Raw genomic sequence first — 17194 nt, forward strand, 5'->3', positions numbered from 1 at the left:
CCACCCCCTCCCTTCTGTAAACCGCAGTTCTTTTCCTGGAGTCCAGAGTCTCTCTTGGTTTGCTCCGTCTCTGATTTCCTCCCATTCAGTCCCCCCCCCACACACACCCCTTTCCCTTTGGTCCTCTGCACTATTCCTTTGTTCCACATATGAGTGAAACCATATGATAATTGTCTTTCTCTGCTTGACTTACTTCACTTAGCATAATCCCTTCCAGTTCCATCCATGTCGATGCAAATGGTAGGTATTCATCCTTTCTGATGGCTGAGTAGTATTCCATTGTGTATATGAACCACAACTTCTTTATCCATTCTTCTGTTGAAGGGTATCTCGGCTTCTTCCAGAGTTTGGCTATTGTGGACATTGCTGCTCTAAACATCGGGGTGCACGTACCCCTTCTTTTCACTACATCTGTATCTTTGGGGTAAATACCTAGTAGTGCAATTGCTGGGTGGTAGGGTAGCTTTATTTTTAACTTTTTGAGGCACCTCCACACTGTTTTCCAGAGGGGTTGCACCAGCTTGCATTCCCACCAACAGTGTAGGAGGGTTCCCCTTTCTCCACATCCCCGCCAACATCTGTTGTTCCCTGCCATGTTAATTTTAGCCATTCTGGCTGGTGCCACCACCTTTTAAAAAGGAAAATACTATTGCTTTTGCTTCTAATTACAAAACCAATGCATGTTAAGTATAGAAAATTTGGGAGCACGCAGAAAAACATACACAAAGCGAAAAGTTACTCCTAATTCCTCTACCCAGACTAATCACTGTTAGGGTTTGGGTGTATGTTTTATCTTTTTTCCTTGTGTATGTATGATATGCTCCTTTTGGCCCCCCTGCAAAAAACAAAACAAAACAAAACAGGATGATGCCGCACAAATTATATTATTGTGTGTGTATGTATATATATATATATATACACACATATATATAACCCTCTTTTTCTCAATAATATTAATGTATTTCCATGCCATTAAATATTTTTCCATGACATAGTTTTTTTCTTTAAATTTTTTTATTGTTATGTTAATCACCATACATTACATCTTAGTTTTTGATGTAGTGTTCCATGATTCATTGTTTATGCATAACACCCAGTGCTCCACACAGAACGTGCCCTCTTTAATACCCTGGTGATGGGGTATTAAAAAAAATACCCCCCTTCCCTCTAGAACCCTCAGTTTGTTTCTCAGAGTCCATTGTCTCTCATGGTTCGCCATGACATAGTTTTAAGTAACCATATAGTATTCCATCAAGCAGATATAGTATAATTGATTTAAATATTTCTTTTTTGCTGGACTCTATGACTGGACGTCAGCATGAAGCAGGGATGTTCTGGCTGACCATACTAGCTCCGTGCTTCTCATTCTTTAATAATTTCGTGCACCCATAAAAGTATACACATATATCTTGCCACACCTCGTTTCTTTAATTCCACCGGTGAAAACTGTCTCGAAACGGGTGAGGGGTAGAGAGGCAGAGGGAGATGGTCTCTGGAAATAGAATATCAATTAACGGGCACCTGATGCTCGTGAATGAGTGAGTGAGCCACAACAGCTAAATCTACACTTCCAGGATTTGAAGTCCACTCATCAGCTGAGTTCATCACGCCATTTTTGCTAGCTTAGAGATGTAGCCGAGCAATTGTATTTAACCTTCTACTCACCAAGGAGTAAGTCACCAGGGGCTATTTTGAGTGATGGCCTTACAATGCTCCAGAAGCTTTATTTTTTTAATCTTTAAAATTTTTTGTTATGTTAACCACCATACATTACACCATTAGTTTTGGATGTAGTGTTCCATGATTCATTGTTTGTGCATAACACCCAGTGCTCCACGCAGAACGTGCCCTCTTTAATACCCATCACCAGGCTAACCCATCCCCCCACCCCCCTCCCCTCTAGAACCCTCAGTTTGTTTCTCAGAGTCCATCGTCTCATGGTTCCTCTCGCCCTCCGATTTACTCCCCTTCGTTCTTCCCCTTCTGCTATCTTCTTTTTTTTTCCTTAACATATATTGCATCATTTGTTTCAGAGGTACAGATCTGTGATTCAGCAGTCTTGCACAATTCACAGCGCTCACCACAGCACATCCCCTCCCCCATGTCTGTCACCCAGCCCCCCATCCCTCCCACACCCCCCCCCCACTCCAGCAACCCTCAGTGTGTTTCCTGAGATTAAGAAACTTTAAAACTGCTACAAACAAAAAACCCGCAGAAAGGGGCAGGGTCAAGGATTGTAAATATGTTTCACTTCACCCTTGGAGTGCTATCTTCTGTGTTGTTGTTCTTGGCTTTACTCCGCAAGCCCTCGATAATGGAGCAAGAAGGTGGTGCGAGATACACCGACTGGGACCCTGGCGAGGCCACCAAGGACTACGATGGTTTACTCCTCCGGTTCTGATAAGAACCCTCGCAGGATAACAGGGATGATCTCCTCTTGTTTATATACCAAGTGAGAGGAAATACTACTTATGCTTTTGGCAAATTCATAAAGTGGAAAAGTGAGCCCTCATGGTTCGGAAAGGAGGGAAAAAGTCAGAGGCTGAAACTGATGTCCTTGGCACCCAGAAACCACCCCTTTTCCCCAATGCCTCTCACGACACTTCCTAATTAACCTTGTTAAAGAACAGTTGGGGAGGGGCACCTGGGGGGCTCATTCAGTTAAGCGGCCGACTCTTCAGCTCAGGTATTGATCTCAGGGTGGTGAGATCAAGCCCTGGGTCTGGCTCTGCACTCAGCAGGAGTCTGCTTGAGTTTCTCTCCCATTCCCTCCCCCTCTGCCCCTCTCCCCACCCACACCTGTCGCACTCTTTCTCTAAAAAAAAAAAAGGTCAGGGAAGATGTAAGGAGGGATGAGGGGTTCTGAGGAGAATGAACCCTCTTCCCACAGGGGAACTAACACCTCATACAGCGAGCTTCTGCTAGAAATAAGGTTTTTACTTTAAAGTTTTTACTTTAAAAAAATTTGTTTCTAACATCATAGAAAAGTTTTCTTAAAAAGATTTTGTTTATTGATTTGAGAGAGAGAGTGAGCGAGAGAGAGAGAGAGAGAGAGAGAGAGAGCACGAGCAAGGGGGAGGAGCAGAGGGAGAGGGAGAAGCAGACTCCTCGCTGAGCAGGGAGCCCGATGCAGGGCTTGATCCCAGGACCCCGGGATCATGACCTGAGCCGAAGGCAGATGCTTAATGACTGAGCCACCCAGGCGCCTCCCAAAAAAGCTTCAAATAACCAAAATATCTGCTGCTTCTTACCATGGTGGCAGTAGTCTTGGAATTGGTTAGAGTAATAGCTATAGTCCTAGTAATAGCTGATACCAACAGCATGTACCATATACCAGATACTGTTCTAAGGACTGTTTCAGAATTCATTTTTATATTCTGGATCAATATCTCAACAGATTTGTATTTTTCTCAAATTTCCATCTCTCAGACATAAAAACCAACTGAAAGATTGAAAAAATTATTAGGAATTAATATGAGGTTTCAAATGTTCTTTGTAAAGTGTCACAATAGAATGTCTATAGCTAAATGTGCCTTCATTTCTTTTGAGGATATGAAATGGGAAAACAGTTATTAAATTGCTCCAGAAGGAATTTACCTTCAATTTCAGAAAGATCAGGAACAAGGTGCTAAAGCACTATGAGCAATCCTCTCTGCCAGTCCTTGCAAAATGAACTGATAGTCCTCCTTGCCCAGGCTAGGTCAGAGGTATCTCAGGGGAGAGTGAGTGTTTTTTCTCACACTGTGATGCTTCCCCAAAGAAAGAAAGTTGGTAACTGTCAGAACCATGCTAAATCTTTTGAAATCAGCTCCATAAAGTATAAAGTAAACTCTTCCATGAACTCGTTGCTTTTAAGTTCTCACTTCCACTTTTGATTGGCAGCCATAACATTCTTTTTATAATCGAAATTGCATTTGTGTTTTTATTATTTTATGAATTTTGAAAACTCTAAAAACACGAAACAAACCAACAACCATGTATGCATATTCCTACAATCAAGAATTAACAGGAGCACCTGGGTGGCTCAGTCAGTTAGGCTTTGGACTCATGGATTCAGCTCCGGGTCATGATCTCATGGGTCATGGGATTGAGCACTGAGTCCAGCTCCATGCTTGTTGGGGAGTCTGCTTGAGATTGTCTCCCTCTGCCCCAAACCCACTCACACTTGCTCTCTTGCTCTCTAAATAAATGAATACATCTTTAAAAAAGAATTAACACTGTTGTGGAGGGTCCTCAAAAGTTAAAAATAGAACTACCCTATGACCCACCAATTGCACACTGAGTATTTATCTAAAGGGTACAAAAATACTGAGTCAGTGGGGTATATGCACCCTGATGTTTATAGCAGCATCATCAACAATAGCCAAACTATGGAAAGAGCCCAAAATGTCCTTTGACTGATGAATGGATAAAGAAGATTTGGTACACACACACACACACACACACACACACACACACACACACAGGAATATTACCCAGCCATCAAAAAGAATGAAATCTTGCCATTTGCAACGACATGGATAGAGCTAAAGGGTATTATGCTAAGCAAAATAAGTCAGTCAGAGGAAGGCAAGTACCATATGCTTTTACTCATATGTGGAATTGAGGAAACAAAACAATTGCACATATGGGGGGGGAGATAAAAGGGAAACAAACCATAAGAGACTCTCAAAGATAGAGAACAAACTGAGGGTTAATGAAAGGAGGTGGTTGGTGGATGGGCTAAATGGTGATGGGCATTAAGGAGGGCATTTGTTATGAGGAACACTGGGTGTTGTATGTAAGTGATGAATCATTGAATTCTCCTGAAACCAATATTGCACTGTATGTTAACTAACTAGAATTTAAATAAAAATTTGAAAAGAAAAACAAAACAAGCAGTATCACAAAACAAGAGCTAAAATGGCCACAAATATTTGAAAATATTCACACAAAGTATAAAAAAGTGCCAATTATTACAAAACAAATATAAAATTAGCCTTTCAAATTAGTCAAAAATTGAAAATGATAATCTTTCATCCAATGTTGGTGAAAGATTAACAAAATTGTCATTCTGGCACCAAAAAGAAAATTGCTGATGTTAGAGGAAATCAGTTCAGCAAGTTTTTTCAGTATAATCTAGAAATATAGATGAAAGTACAAAAATTGTTCATGCCTCTTGAGTCAGTATTTTCCTTTTATGAATTTACCCTAAGTAAATATTCAGAGATGTGAAGATGAGATGTTCATCAGAGCATGTTTTACTTCAACAAAATACTAGAATTAACTTAAATATCCAAAAGGGATTGATTAAAGGTGTTTTCAAAACATTAAAAAAAAAGGAATTAACACTGTTAACAATTAGGCATGGTTTCATTGTCTTTTTTTCTATTACCTACTTCTTAAACAATTGCACATGAAACACGTGCATACATTCTCCTCTTAAAAATTAGAACAACACAGATCAAATTAGTGTGCATTTGACATCTTTTCCTCAATCTTGCTGCTGTGTCTCTTATTCACCAGAGCTAACTACCCTATACACATGTTCAGTGTGTAATGTAATGTCCTTTAAGGCCATTTTTATATTTACATGCATTTTATCTACATTACATAAATGTGTTATGTAAAGGCATAATATATTACATGCATGCATATAAATATATTAACATTACTATACAGTGGCTAACTGAACATAATAAGAATAAATAAAATAAGGTAAGAATAGTTATGCAATTTTGTTTTTCATGCAAAAATGTATTTTTGAGATATATCCATGGTGACACATATATAAAACCTGTTCCTTTTTAACTGCTGTAGGGTTTTTGTATGACTATATTTCACTTTATCCATTACTCTACAGATTTAACGTATAGATTTCTTCCAGTTTTTCATTTTTACAAACATTGCTTCAGGGAACATCCTCAAACATGTCTTTATGTATAGGCAATAGCATTTCTCTAGGATAGATACCAAGAATTAAAATTGCTAGACTATATACCGCACTAATTACCTTCCTTCAGTTTCTTGACATTATTACATGTGGCCAATTTCTAGTAACTGATTGTTTGAGACTTATGTGAAAACAAAATTTCTCTCTTTTGTCCATCTCTCTCCAGTATTGACTTTGGCTCCAAAGCCATTCGCTGTCTGTCACTCTCTCTTACACACACACCCCCCTGTCCTCAACACAGTGGTCTATCTTTTCCCACAGGATCCAGGTTCCGTGGGCGCCCTGAAGTTTACCTAAGTTTTGGAGCCCCTCTGAAAAAAAAACACAAAATTACAAATTAGGATAGTGATCATTTATTCCAGAATGAGAAGAAACCCCAACTTCAGCACTAGTGACATTTTGGGTAGGATAAAATTCTTCTTGAGGAAAGAGGACACTCTGGTCCTGTGCATCGTAGGATAGTCAACGGCATCCTTGGCCTCCACCCACCAAGAGTCAGTGGCACCTCTCCAGATTCGACAGCAAAAAATGTCTCCAGACATTGGTAAATGTCCCCTAAGGGGTAAAATTGCCCCGTCTCCTCCGCCCGCCCCCGATTGAGAAGCTTCGCTCAAATCCCACCCACACTTTGTGAGTATAGAAAAAGAAGGGAGACTTTCCAGCTCCTCTTACGAGTCTAACCATGTCTAAATCCCCAAACTTCTTGGAAAATTAATGGCAATGAAAATGTCCTATCTATCTTACTCATGCACATATGCACAAATACATAGCCATGTTAATAAAAGTAAATATATCATGACCTAATTGGGTTTGTCATAGGAATTCAAGGTTGATTAAATACAAGCAAATCAAATAAATTACTATGATGCTTCATGTTAAAAGATTATGGGACAAAGATCCAAGCAGAAAAAGAAGCATTCAATTGTTTTCAACACACATTCATGGTCGAAATTTCTAGGAAAATACGAGTGGAAGAAAACTCCCTTTAACCAGGAAAGGGTGACTCCAGAACCCTTTAGGAAACTCATGTCCAATGATGGGATGTTTAAAAATATTCTTTTAAATTCTGGAACAAGTCAAGGACGATTCTATTACTCCTTCTATTGAGGCACTATGTTGGAGATCTTAACCTCCTAAATCAGTTAGGAAAATTGAACAGATAGAGGAGTTAAAAAAGGAAAACCAAAACTGGCCTTATTAAGAAATCTGACCTAACAGCAAAAGAGAATTGCTGTAGGCAGCATAATGGCTCCCCAAAGATGCCCACGTTATATTCCCTGGGACTTGTGAATAGGTTACCCCACATGGCAAGAGGGAATTTATAGCCGTGATTAAGGTAAGGATCTTGAGATGGGGTGATTATCCTGGATCATCCAGGTGGACCCATATAATCATGAGGGTCCTTAAAAGAGAGAGGCAGGACAGTCAGGACCAGAGGGGACGTGAAAATGAAAGCAGATGTTAGAGGGAGAACAGGGCTGGAAACCGAAGCCTCTAAAAGCTGGAAAAGGCAAGAAACGGATTTTCTGCTAGAGTCTCCAGAAGGAACACAGCCCTGCCGAGACCTTAATTTTAGCTCCATGAGACTCATTTTCAGGACTCTGACTTCCAGAATTATGAGATAATGAATGTGTTGTTTTGTGCCACAGAAAGCACGGTAATTTGTTGCAGCAGTGGTAGGAAGTGAATGTAAATATAGAGTCTGTTCTGAGAAATAATAGAGAGCCTAGCAAGTTGGCTGGATATAGTTCCAGAGAAATCAAACGCTTAAAGGGAATAGACAAAAGTTTACTTTTTTTTCAGAAGAAACCATATGGGAATATCTTTAAAAACACAGGGTAGGAAAGAGTTTCTTAAGACAAAAAAAAATGTATAAATCATAAAGAAAATAAAAAGATGATTAATTCATACATATTAAAAACTAAGGCCTTTCATAAATCAAATTCACAATATGAGCAGGGAGGGGAGAAGCCACATAGTAGAAGAAAAAGAGATATTTACAACATTTAAAATAAACAGAAGCTTAGTATCTGGAATATTAAGAGAATTCCTATAAATCTGTAAGAAGAAGATACACAGCTCACTAGAAAAATGGGCAAAATAAATAGGCATTTTGCACAAGGTGAAACATGAATGGTCATAGAACATATGATAAGATGCTCAATTTAATTCGTAATTAGAGAAATGTAAATTAAAACTTCAATGAAATGTAATTTCCTAATTACCAGATGGGCAAAAATTAAAATCTGACATTTGCATGTTTTTGGCACTCATCTATACTGGTAAGAGTTGTGTAGATTAGAACTGCCAGTTGGGAAGCAGTTTTCCCTCATTTAGCATAGTGTACCTATCATACAAACCAGCAATTCACATGTCAGAGAGGCAACCCAAAGATATTCTTTTACATGGGTACCTGGGTACTTGTATGAGAAATATTTTAGCAGCATTGTCACAATAGCAAAAATCTAGAACCAACTCCAATATTCATCAATGGTAGAATGAATTAATAAATCACAGTATAATCATTTCATGGAATATCATACCACGGGGAAAATGAATTAACTACAGCTAGAAATTCAACATTGCTGAATCTCAAAAACATCATTTTGAGTTAAAAAGACAAATCACAGATGGATATATACACAATGATTTCCTCTGTATGCCTTTTTTTTTTTGAGAGAGAGAGAGTGTGCACATGCAACCCCATGTGCATGAGTGTGGGGGGGAGGGGGAGAGGGGGCGAGAGAGAGAGAGAGAGAAAGGGAGAGAGAGAGAGAGTGTGTCTCAAGCAGGCTCTACGCCCAATGCAGAGCCTGATGTGGTGCTCAGTCTCACAACCCTGAGATCAAAACCTCAGCCAAAATCAAGAGTCAGACATAGAAAGTTAGACATTGCTAAATTAGAAAAAAAAAATTTACAATGTGTCCATGTAATTCACTATGTTAAAAGATTAAAGGGGAAAAATCATATTATCTCACCATATGCAAAGAAACGTCTGATGAAGTTCAATGTCTATTTGTAATAAGTTCTTAGAAAACTATGAATGGCACTGAAGTTTTTGAACTTGATAGATGCTACTTATCAGAAACCTGGAGCACACATGCTAACTAATGGAGAAACTTCCTATTCCTTCTCATTAAGATCAAAAGACAGATGCAGGGGGGTGGGGGTGGCAGGGCACCTGGGTGGCTCAGTCCCTTAAGCCTTTTGAGCAAAAAAGACAAATTACAGATTCGGCTCAGGTTGTGATCTCAGGGTCCTGGGATTGAGTCTCACGTTGGGCTCCTTGCTGGGCAGGGAGCCTGCTTCTCCCTCTACCCTTCCCCTCTGCTTGTGATCTCACTCTCTCTCTCAAATAAATAAATAAAATTTTTAAGAAAAAGAGAGAGAAAATGCAGTAAGGGATTTAAAGATTCTGTGCTGTATTTTTTCTGCTTGCCCCACTATGTCCGATGTCCTCCCCTCTTCATCCTGCTCTGTAGCCTGGGAGATTGATTTCAGATGATTTTGTCCAACTGTAGGCTAATGAGAGTTTTCTGAGCATGGTTGAGGTGGTTAGGCTAAGCCATGATGATCAGTCGGTTAGGTGTATTAAATGCATTTTCGAATTATGATATTTTCAACTTACAATGGGTTTGTTGGGACATAGCACCATCGTAAGTTGAGGAATATCTGTATATGAATATATTCATGCATATCTATACACACATACATATGAAAAATACATGATTTCTTTCTCGTTTATCTGAAAATGTCGTGATTTTGTTCTTCCGAATGATAAAATTCCCAGGTGACGTGATTTTCTCTCAACGTGTTAAAGGTATTATTCCATTATCTTCACACCTTCCTCATTGAGAAGTTTGATTTTGTTTCATTTTTATTCCTCTGTAATTCATCTGTCTTCTGGTTGCATTTGAAATCTCTCTGCCTTTGATATTTCATAATGATGGATCTAGGTGTGGATTTATTTTCACTTACATTGCTCAGAGTTTGTTAGACTTACTGATTTTAAACATTTTTATCCATAACCAATTCTGAAACTGTCTCAAATGTTCTACCTTTGAATCTTCCCTCCCCCCATTCTCTCTTTCGGGAACTCTTACTGTAATACCTGGATGCTCTCATTCTCTGCCTCCCTCATATTTTTCATTTCTCTCTCTGTATTGTATTCACGTTTCTTATCTTATATTCTAGTCCACCAGTTCTCTCCTGTTAGGTACGTCTAATTAGATATTTGCCTCTTCCATTGAATTTTTTATTTTAATGACTATATTTTTCATGTGCAGAAGTTCTATTTGGTTCCCTTTAAGATCATTCTGCCTGCTCATTTTTTCATAGCGTATTGCCTTTTATGTGTTCAATGCTTATTTTTTTTGGTGTCTATTTTTAAAATCGTTATTTTAAAGTGTCTATCAAAAAAATTCATCATGTGAAGTCTTGGGTATCTAATTCTGCTGTTGACAGCTGACCAAATGTGTTGTAATTTTGGATTGGGAGTCCTTTTTCTGTGTACTTTTATATATGGGGAAATATGTGTAGCCTGGGTTGAGAGTCATGGCCTTCTAAAGAAGGTTTAAAGTTGTTTTTACCAGTTGCCCCAAGGATCCTCACCGGCCAGGGACACATATTCACGTTAAATTTTTAGAGTGTGGATTTCCAGACCATGAAATGTTGATGGATGAACGAAAATCTTTATATCCCTTGTGATTCTTGAAATCCACACACATATTTGTATTAAACTAAATGTTTTTAATTGAGGATTTGTTTCTTTACTCCAGAAATATTTGTTGAGTATGGCAGGCAGTTGGGGGCACAAAATTGGAAAAGCGACCATTTTTGAGAAGATGGCCATAAAAACAAGAATTTAGGTTTAGCATGATACGTTTTGCTAGGGTGTGTGTGTGTGTACATATATATATATATATACACACACACACAGGATGAGCAGCCCAGAAGAACCACTAACAGCAGTTGGAGTAGGAAGAGCAAAGGGAAAGGCACTGCCCAGCTGCTGGTTAAAATGAGCCTAGCATTGTTAGTACAAAACGAGAATGTGATAACATGACAAGATTCTATGGTTGCTTTCTCCTTAAGATGGCACTATAAACTCACAATTCCTTTGTAAAGAAAGAATACATTAAAAATAACTGCTATTTATAAAAAAAAAATTCACTCAAACCTTCTAATATAAACTAGGATGTCTTTTGTGTTTCAGACACTAAGTGCTTTTAGGTGTCCCTTTCCTTTCATCTTTACAGACACCCGAAGATGTAGAGACAAGGAGTAGTCTGCCTCATTTTGCAGACTAGTAATAGGAATCAGCGAGGGTGTAAGTGACTTGCCCCCAGTCCCGAAGCTGGTAAGTGGCAAGGCCAGGATTTTCTCTGGGACACCCTGAGACCATGACCTGAGCTGAAACCAAGAGTAGGGCACTCAAGCAACCGACTGAGCCGCCCAGGCGCCCCTGTCACCAAATCTTGGCTGAACCTTTTCTTCTTCCACATTAAACCAGACCTTGCATCAGAGGCCCTATCTTCTCCTGCGCTTCCTTCTACACATCATCTCCAGATAGAAAATTTTAAGAGAGAAGGCTACCTGTATGGAAAAAGTAGTTGGTCTTTGAAGCACTTGTGTGTTTAGGTAAGAGTTAAAGTAAATGCAAATACTGTGCTTAAATTGTCAAGCGGTACCTATTAGCTAGCATGCCTTCTGCGAGGGCATTTCTAAACCCGAGGAAACTATATCGTGCTAACTAGCCTTTCATATTTTCATCCAGGCGAGATATAGTTAAAATGAATGGCAAGAGCAACCTGGAAAGGAAGAGAAGCATCCAAAGAGTGAATCCTGCCAAAGGAACGTTAAGCGAGGAGGGATAAATTAATCCCCTTACCTTCCACCTCCTCGCTCTTCGTATATGAACTACATGTTGTTTCTTAACAACTGGTAACAATTACCTCTTTCCTTTCTGCCCTAACTTAATAACTAATTGCCAACCCTCACATTCCCCCCCCCACCAAATTCCCAAAGCTGGTGTCCCAAATAATATTTATTTATTTTTAATTTCAAGTTTTTATTTAAATTCTAGTTAACTAACACATATGGTAAAATTGGCTTTCGGAGTAGAATTTAGATTTATCACTTACATTCAACACCCAGCACTCATCACAGGTGTCCTCCTTAATGCCCATCACCCATTTAGCCCATCCCCCCCCATCCACCTCCCTCCACCAACCCCGTCTGTTCTCTATTGTTGAGTCTCTTATGGTTTACTTCCCTCTCTCTTTTTTTCCCTCCTTCTCCTATGTTCATCTGTTTTGTTTCTTTAATTCCAAATATAAGTGAAATCCTATAGTATTTGTTTTTCTCTGACTTATTTTGTTTAGCATAATACCCTCTAGTTCCATCCACCTCATTGCAAATGGCAAGATTTCATTCTTTTTGGTGCCTGAGTAATATTCCACTGCATATATCTACTACTTCTTTATCCATTCATCTGTCGATAGACATTTGGGCTCTTTCCATAGTTTGGCTATTGTGGACATTGCTGCTATAAACTTTGGGGTGCACGTGCCCCTTCGGATCACTGTGTATCCCTTGGCTAAACACCTAGTAGTGCAATTGCTATGTCGTAGGGTAGTTCTATTTTTAACTTTTTGAGGAGCCTCCCTACTCTTTTCCAGAGTAGCTGCACCAGTACTATTTCTGGTTTGGCAACCTTTGGAGCAATTTTGGTAGCCAATAAATCCTCTGGAGTGGGAGAAACTTGGAACCTCTGCCTACGGATTAATTTGGTATTGGGGGTGGAGTTGGCAGGAGAGCGAGCGGGTTCAAGACGCAGTGATGAGGAAGGGGAACCCTCTGGAAAGAGAAAAGCAGAAGATGTACACAGGTTTCCCAGGGAAACACACCAGGTTCAAACCTAAGCCTTTATACCAGCTGCTGAACCTGGACAAATTCAGTTTCTCTATTTATAAAATGGAACTATCACTAGATCTACTTCATGGGTTGTGATCAGGATTAAATGAATGGATTCATATAAAACTCTTTGAACAATGTCTGAAGATAGTAAGTATTCAATAAATGTTAGCTCTGATTTTTATGGTGGATTTATGTAATCCCTAAGCAAGGAGGCTAGTTGAATGACTCAATTTAGTCACTACATATTATAAACCCCTTGCTATGCACGAGATACTATGTTAGGTTCTGGAGACACAATTTTCATTTCTTTATTCAGCAAATACAACTAAGCTCTGGACAGGAATAACAGGGTGAGGAAATTATAATGTCTAGCATACTGTTGAGTTGGTTCACGTATCTTGAAAACTTCCTCAATTCAACTCTATTTAGGGATTTGATTTGCAAAATTTTGCTTTACTATAGAAGTTTATTTTATTGTCTCCATAAACCTTTGGATGTTTATTTTGAATAGTTGAGTCTCGTTTTTTGTTTTCCAAGTAATGTGGTCTTCAGGGAAGTATACTACTCTTTACAGATTAACTTAAGAGTTTTGACTTTTTTTTTTTAAGTAATCTCTATGCCCAATGTGGGGCTCAAACTCACAACCCAGAGATCAAGAGTCACATGCCCTAACAACTGAGCCAGCCAGGCACCCACCCAGAGAGTTTTGACATTCTTGAGCGGGAATACCACCCAACTCTGTGAGAACCATGGGTTTTTGGCCATACAAAGCAGGAAGAGGTATGGACCTTGGGGTCAGAGAGACCTGACTCCAAGTTCCTCCAGTGAGCAGTTATGGAATCTTAAATAATTTGTTCACTCTTTTGAGCCTCAGTTTCTTTCTCTGTAAAAAGAGATAATAATATCTCCAATTTGGAGGATGTAGGGAGGGTTAAATTCATTCATTCTTCATTCATTCATTCAACAAGTATTTATATGTGGAACACCTACAACATACCAGACATTGTTCTGGGTACTGAGACTACACAAGTAAACAAAACATGCAAGAATCCCTATCCTCATAGTGTTTATATTTTAATAAGATAAAAGTTGGTGAAAAATTAAGTTGGCTTATACGAAATAAAACACTTTAAAAACCAATTATTGTATCAATGTATGCAGTGTTTATATCACTAATAGAAGCCTAAGAAGAGCTTAACTGTGGCGGAGTAGCAATTCGAATTAGAATCTGCAGTTGTGTACTGGAGATCTTCTTCTTTCTTTTTTTTTTTTTTAAAGATTTTATTTATTTATTTGACAGAGAGACACAGTGAGAGAGGGAACACAAGCAGGGGGAGTGGGAGAGGGAGAAGCAGGCTTCCCGCCGAGCAGGGAGCCCGATGCTGGGCTCGATCCCAGGACCCTGGGATCATGACCTGAACCGAAGGCAGACGCTTAACGACTGAGCCACTCAGGCGCCCCTGGAGATCTTCTGAACAAGAAAAATAATGTAGAAATGAGTTAATTGCTAGTGAAAAGATTTTCAAATTACCTTTTATTAGGTAATCTTGTAAGAGCTGTTTGGGTATACAAATATGTATATACAATTTTCTAAACATGTAAATAAAAAGCAGTAGTTTAGTATATCTGCTTGAATTCATATTACTCAAAACCTTACCAAACCATTTAATAAAAAAACCCAGTAAAATTGCTTAACATAGCCTAAAAAATTTTGGGTGTATGTCCATAAACATTTTCAAGCTTGCTTTACAAAAAAAGAGTGCAATTTCTAATCCATGTGTTCAGAGTGACTTTCAAAGGAGTTCAAAGGGGGAAAAAAGAAGGTAGCATTGCCTTGTAATACAGCATTAATTAATACTGACTTACCCTGGGACATTCATGAAAAGATCCTTTGTTATCACATGTGGTAAAAATATTTAAAAATTAATACTCCAAAAAAATTAATACTCCCTTTCTATGAATAAAACATAGGCAATAAGATTTTATTTTCTTAGACTGACTTGTTACCATGAAAAAAACTGCATTCATTCTGCAGATACTACTGACACCTCATATTATTACTTTAAAAATAATTAATGATGCTTGAAATTCAAAAAGAAACCTGCAAGACTTAGTCTCCTCCCAATACATTCACTGAATGCAGAGTTAAATGAGCACATCTCATTTTGCTTGTGCCCTTCATTTGCATACTTTAAAATGACTGCAATACAGTACATTTGCATTTTTAACTGGAACCAAAATTAAGATGAGTGATCTTTGCAAAATCAACATCCTGTACTTTCATAACAGTTGTCATACGCAGAAAGGAAACAAAACAAAACAAAACAAAACAAAAAGCCCTGAGTCAGTATTTTTTGCAAAAGTAAATGGGAAAAAGAGTGCTGTGCTGTGAAGTCATTTTATAACTTATGAAATGGTTAAGACTGTCCAGTATTCATTCGTTCTGCTTTCATTTCGATGGAAGAGAGGTATGGCTCTTGTTTAGTTGATCCAATTCAGATCATTTCTTAAAACTCAATTTCGTTTAAATCCTCAGAATATCCTGATGATTGCTGAGTTAAATCTTCCATTTCTGTCAGGAAAGACAAATAAAAAAGAGACAATAGTAATTTTCTCTATTTTTACTGTAGAAAAATAATTTCCATTCTTATGATTTGAGTCTGAGGCAAAATCCCCTTTCAATCAAGCTGATATAATTGGGAAAAACATTGTTACCTGTGCAGGGTCCTGCTTGGAATTTAACATCATCAATGGCAATATCACTTCTCACAGACGGTCCCCGAATGGCTTCAAAAATTACCTGGAAAGTAATGCAGTTTGAATTTAGAAAGAGAGTCATCCTGACAAAACAGTACTCATCAAAACCACAATGAGATATCACCGCACACCAGTCAGAATGGCTAAAATCAAAAACACAAGAAACAACAGGTGTTGGCGAGGATGCGGAGAAAGGGGAACCCTTCCTACACTGTTGGTGGGAATGCGAGCTGGTGCAACCACTCTGGAAAACAGTATGGAGGTTCCTCAAAAGTTGAAAATAGAGTTACCCTATGACCCAGCAATTGCACTACTGGGTATTTACCCCAAAGATACAAATGTAGGAATCCGAAGGGGTACGTGCACCCCAATGTTTATAGCAGCAATGTCCACAATAGCCAAACTGTGGAAAGAGCCCAGATGTCCATCGACAGATGAATGGATAACGAAGATGTGGTGTACACACACACACACACACACACACACACACACACACACACTGGAATATTACTCAGCCATCAAAAAGAATGAAATCTTACTATTTGCAACAATGTGGGTGGAACAAGAGGGTATTATACTAAGCGAAATAAGTCAATCAGAGAAAAACAAATACCATGTGATTTCACTCATGTGGAATTTAAGAAACAAAACAGATGAACATAGGGGAAGGGAAGGAAAAATGAAATAAAATGAAAACAGAAAGGGAAGCAAACCATAAGAGATTCTTAACTATAGGGAACAAACTGAGGGTTGCTGGAGGAGAGGTAGGTGGGAGCATGAGGTAACTGGGTGATGGGCATTAAGGAGGGCACATGAAGTAATGAGCACTGGGAGTTGTATGCAACTCATGAATCACTAAATTCTACCTCTGAAACAAACAAAACACTGTATGTTAACTAAACTGAATTTAAATAAAACATTTAAAAAAAATAAATAAAAACAAAAATAAAAAAACCAATACTCGTCAGGCAGATCCAGGCTGTGTGGGTCTGGAAGCTTTGACTGTTTTTCAAGCTCCTTAAAGGAAAGAGATACAAAATCACACATTCAAATCTAGGTACAAAAGAGAGTACTTATTTGGGATTTTAAAGAAATTCACAAGTTACTAGAGCCTTGGAAATTTAGGTCCCTTTCTTCTGAGATTTCTTTAGTCAGTTTCCCAGAAATGCTCACCTAGAAATGCTTCCTGTTGGTGACCTGGTTTCCCCTCCCCACGTAGAATATTCTGGCCCCAGCATTCACAGGGCATATGAAAGTCATGGGCTAGAAGTTTAAGCTTTCTTAGGCTCTCCATAAATCTACAGTGATACCGGTACTAGGTGGAAGAATTTAACATGGCTGATGAGACCATGTATGAACAGCAAAGCATAATCATTAAGTTTACCAAAAGGACAATGGTTCACTTATCAAGTCAAATACCATAATATCCAAGAACAGCCCTGGAGAAGAGAATCAGTTCCCTAATTTTAGATCCTGAGAAGAAAATAACTGATCAAATATTCAGATTCTAGGGAAAAGAGGTTACATTACCAGTTGTAAAGCTGCCCCAACAACAATGGTTAATAAACCACTGAATACTGCAGGGAG

At 38.7% G+C, this 17194-nt stretch overlaps 1 protein-coding gene across 1 annotated transcript in view; it reads right to left on the minus strand.

Moving 5' to 3' along the window:
* Nucleotides 1-14367: 14367 nt before the first annotated feature.
* The window catches only part of MAMDC2 (MAM domain containing 2), a 137583-nt gene continuing 134756 nt past the window's right edge, over nt 14368-17194 (minus strand). Inside the window, exons 13-14 of the mRNA XM_027616383.1 lie at nt 15566-15650; nt 14368-15422 (exon numbers count right to left, since the gene is read on the minus strand). Of these exons, the coding sequence (XP_027472184.1) occupies nt 15358-15422; nt 15566-15650 (150 nt within the window). The 3' untranslated portion in view covers nt 14368-15357. The remainder of the gene's footprint in view (nt 15423-15565; nt 15651-17194) is intronic.

The sequence above is a fragment of the Zalophus californianus genome, chromosome 13, assembly GCF_009762305.2.
Source record: "Zalophus californianus isolate mZalCal1 chromosome 13, mZalCal1.pri.v2, whole genome shotgun sequence".
NCBI classification, from domain to species: domain Eukaryota; kingdom Metazoa; phylum Chordata; class Mammalia; order Carnivora; family Otariidae; genus Zalophus; species Zalophus californianus.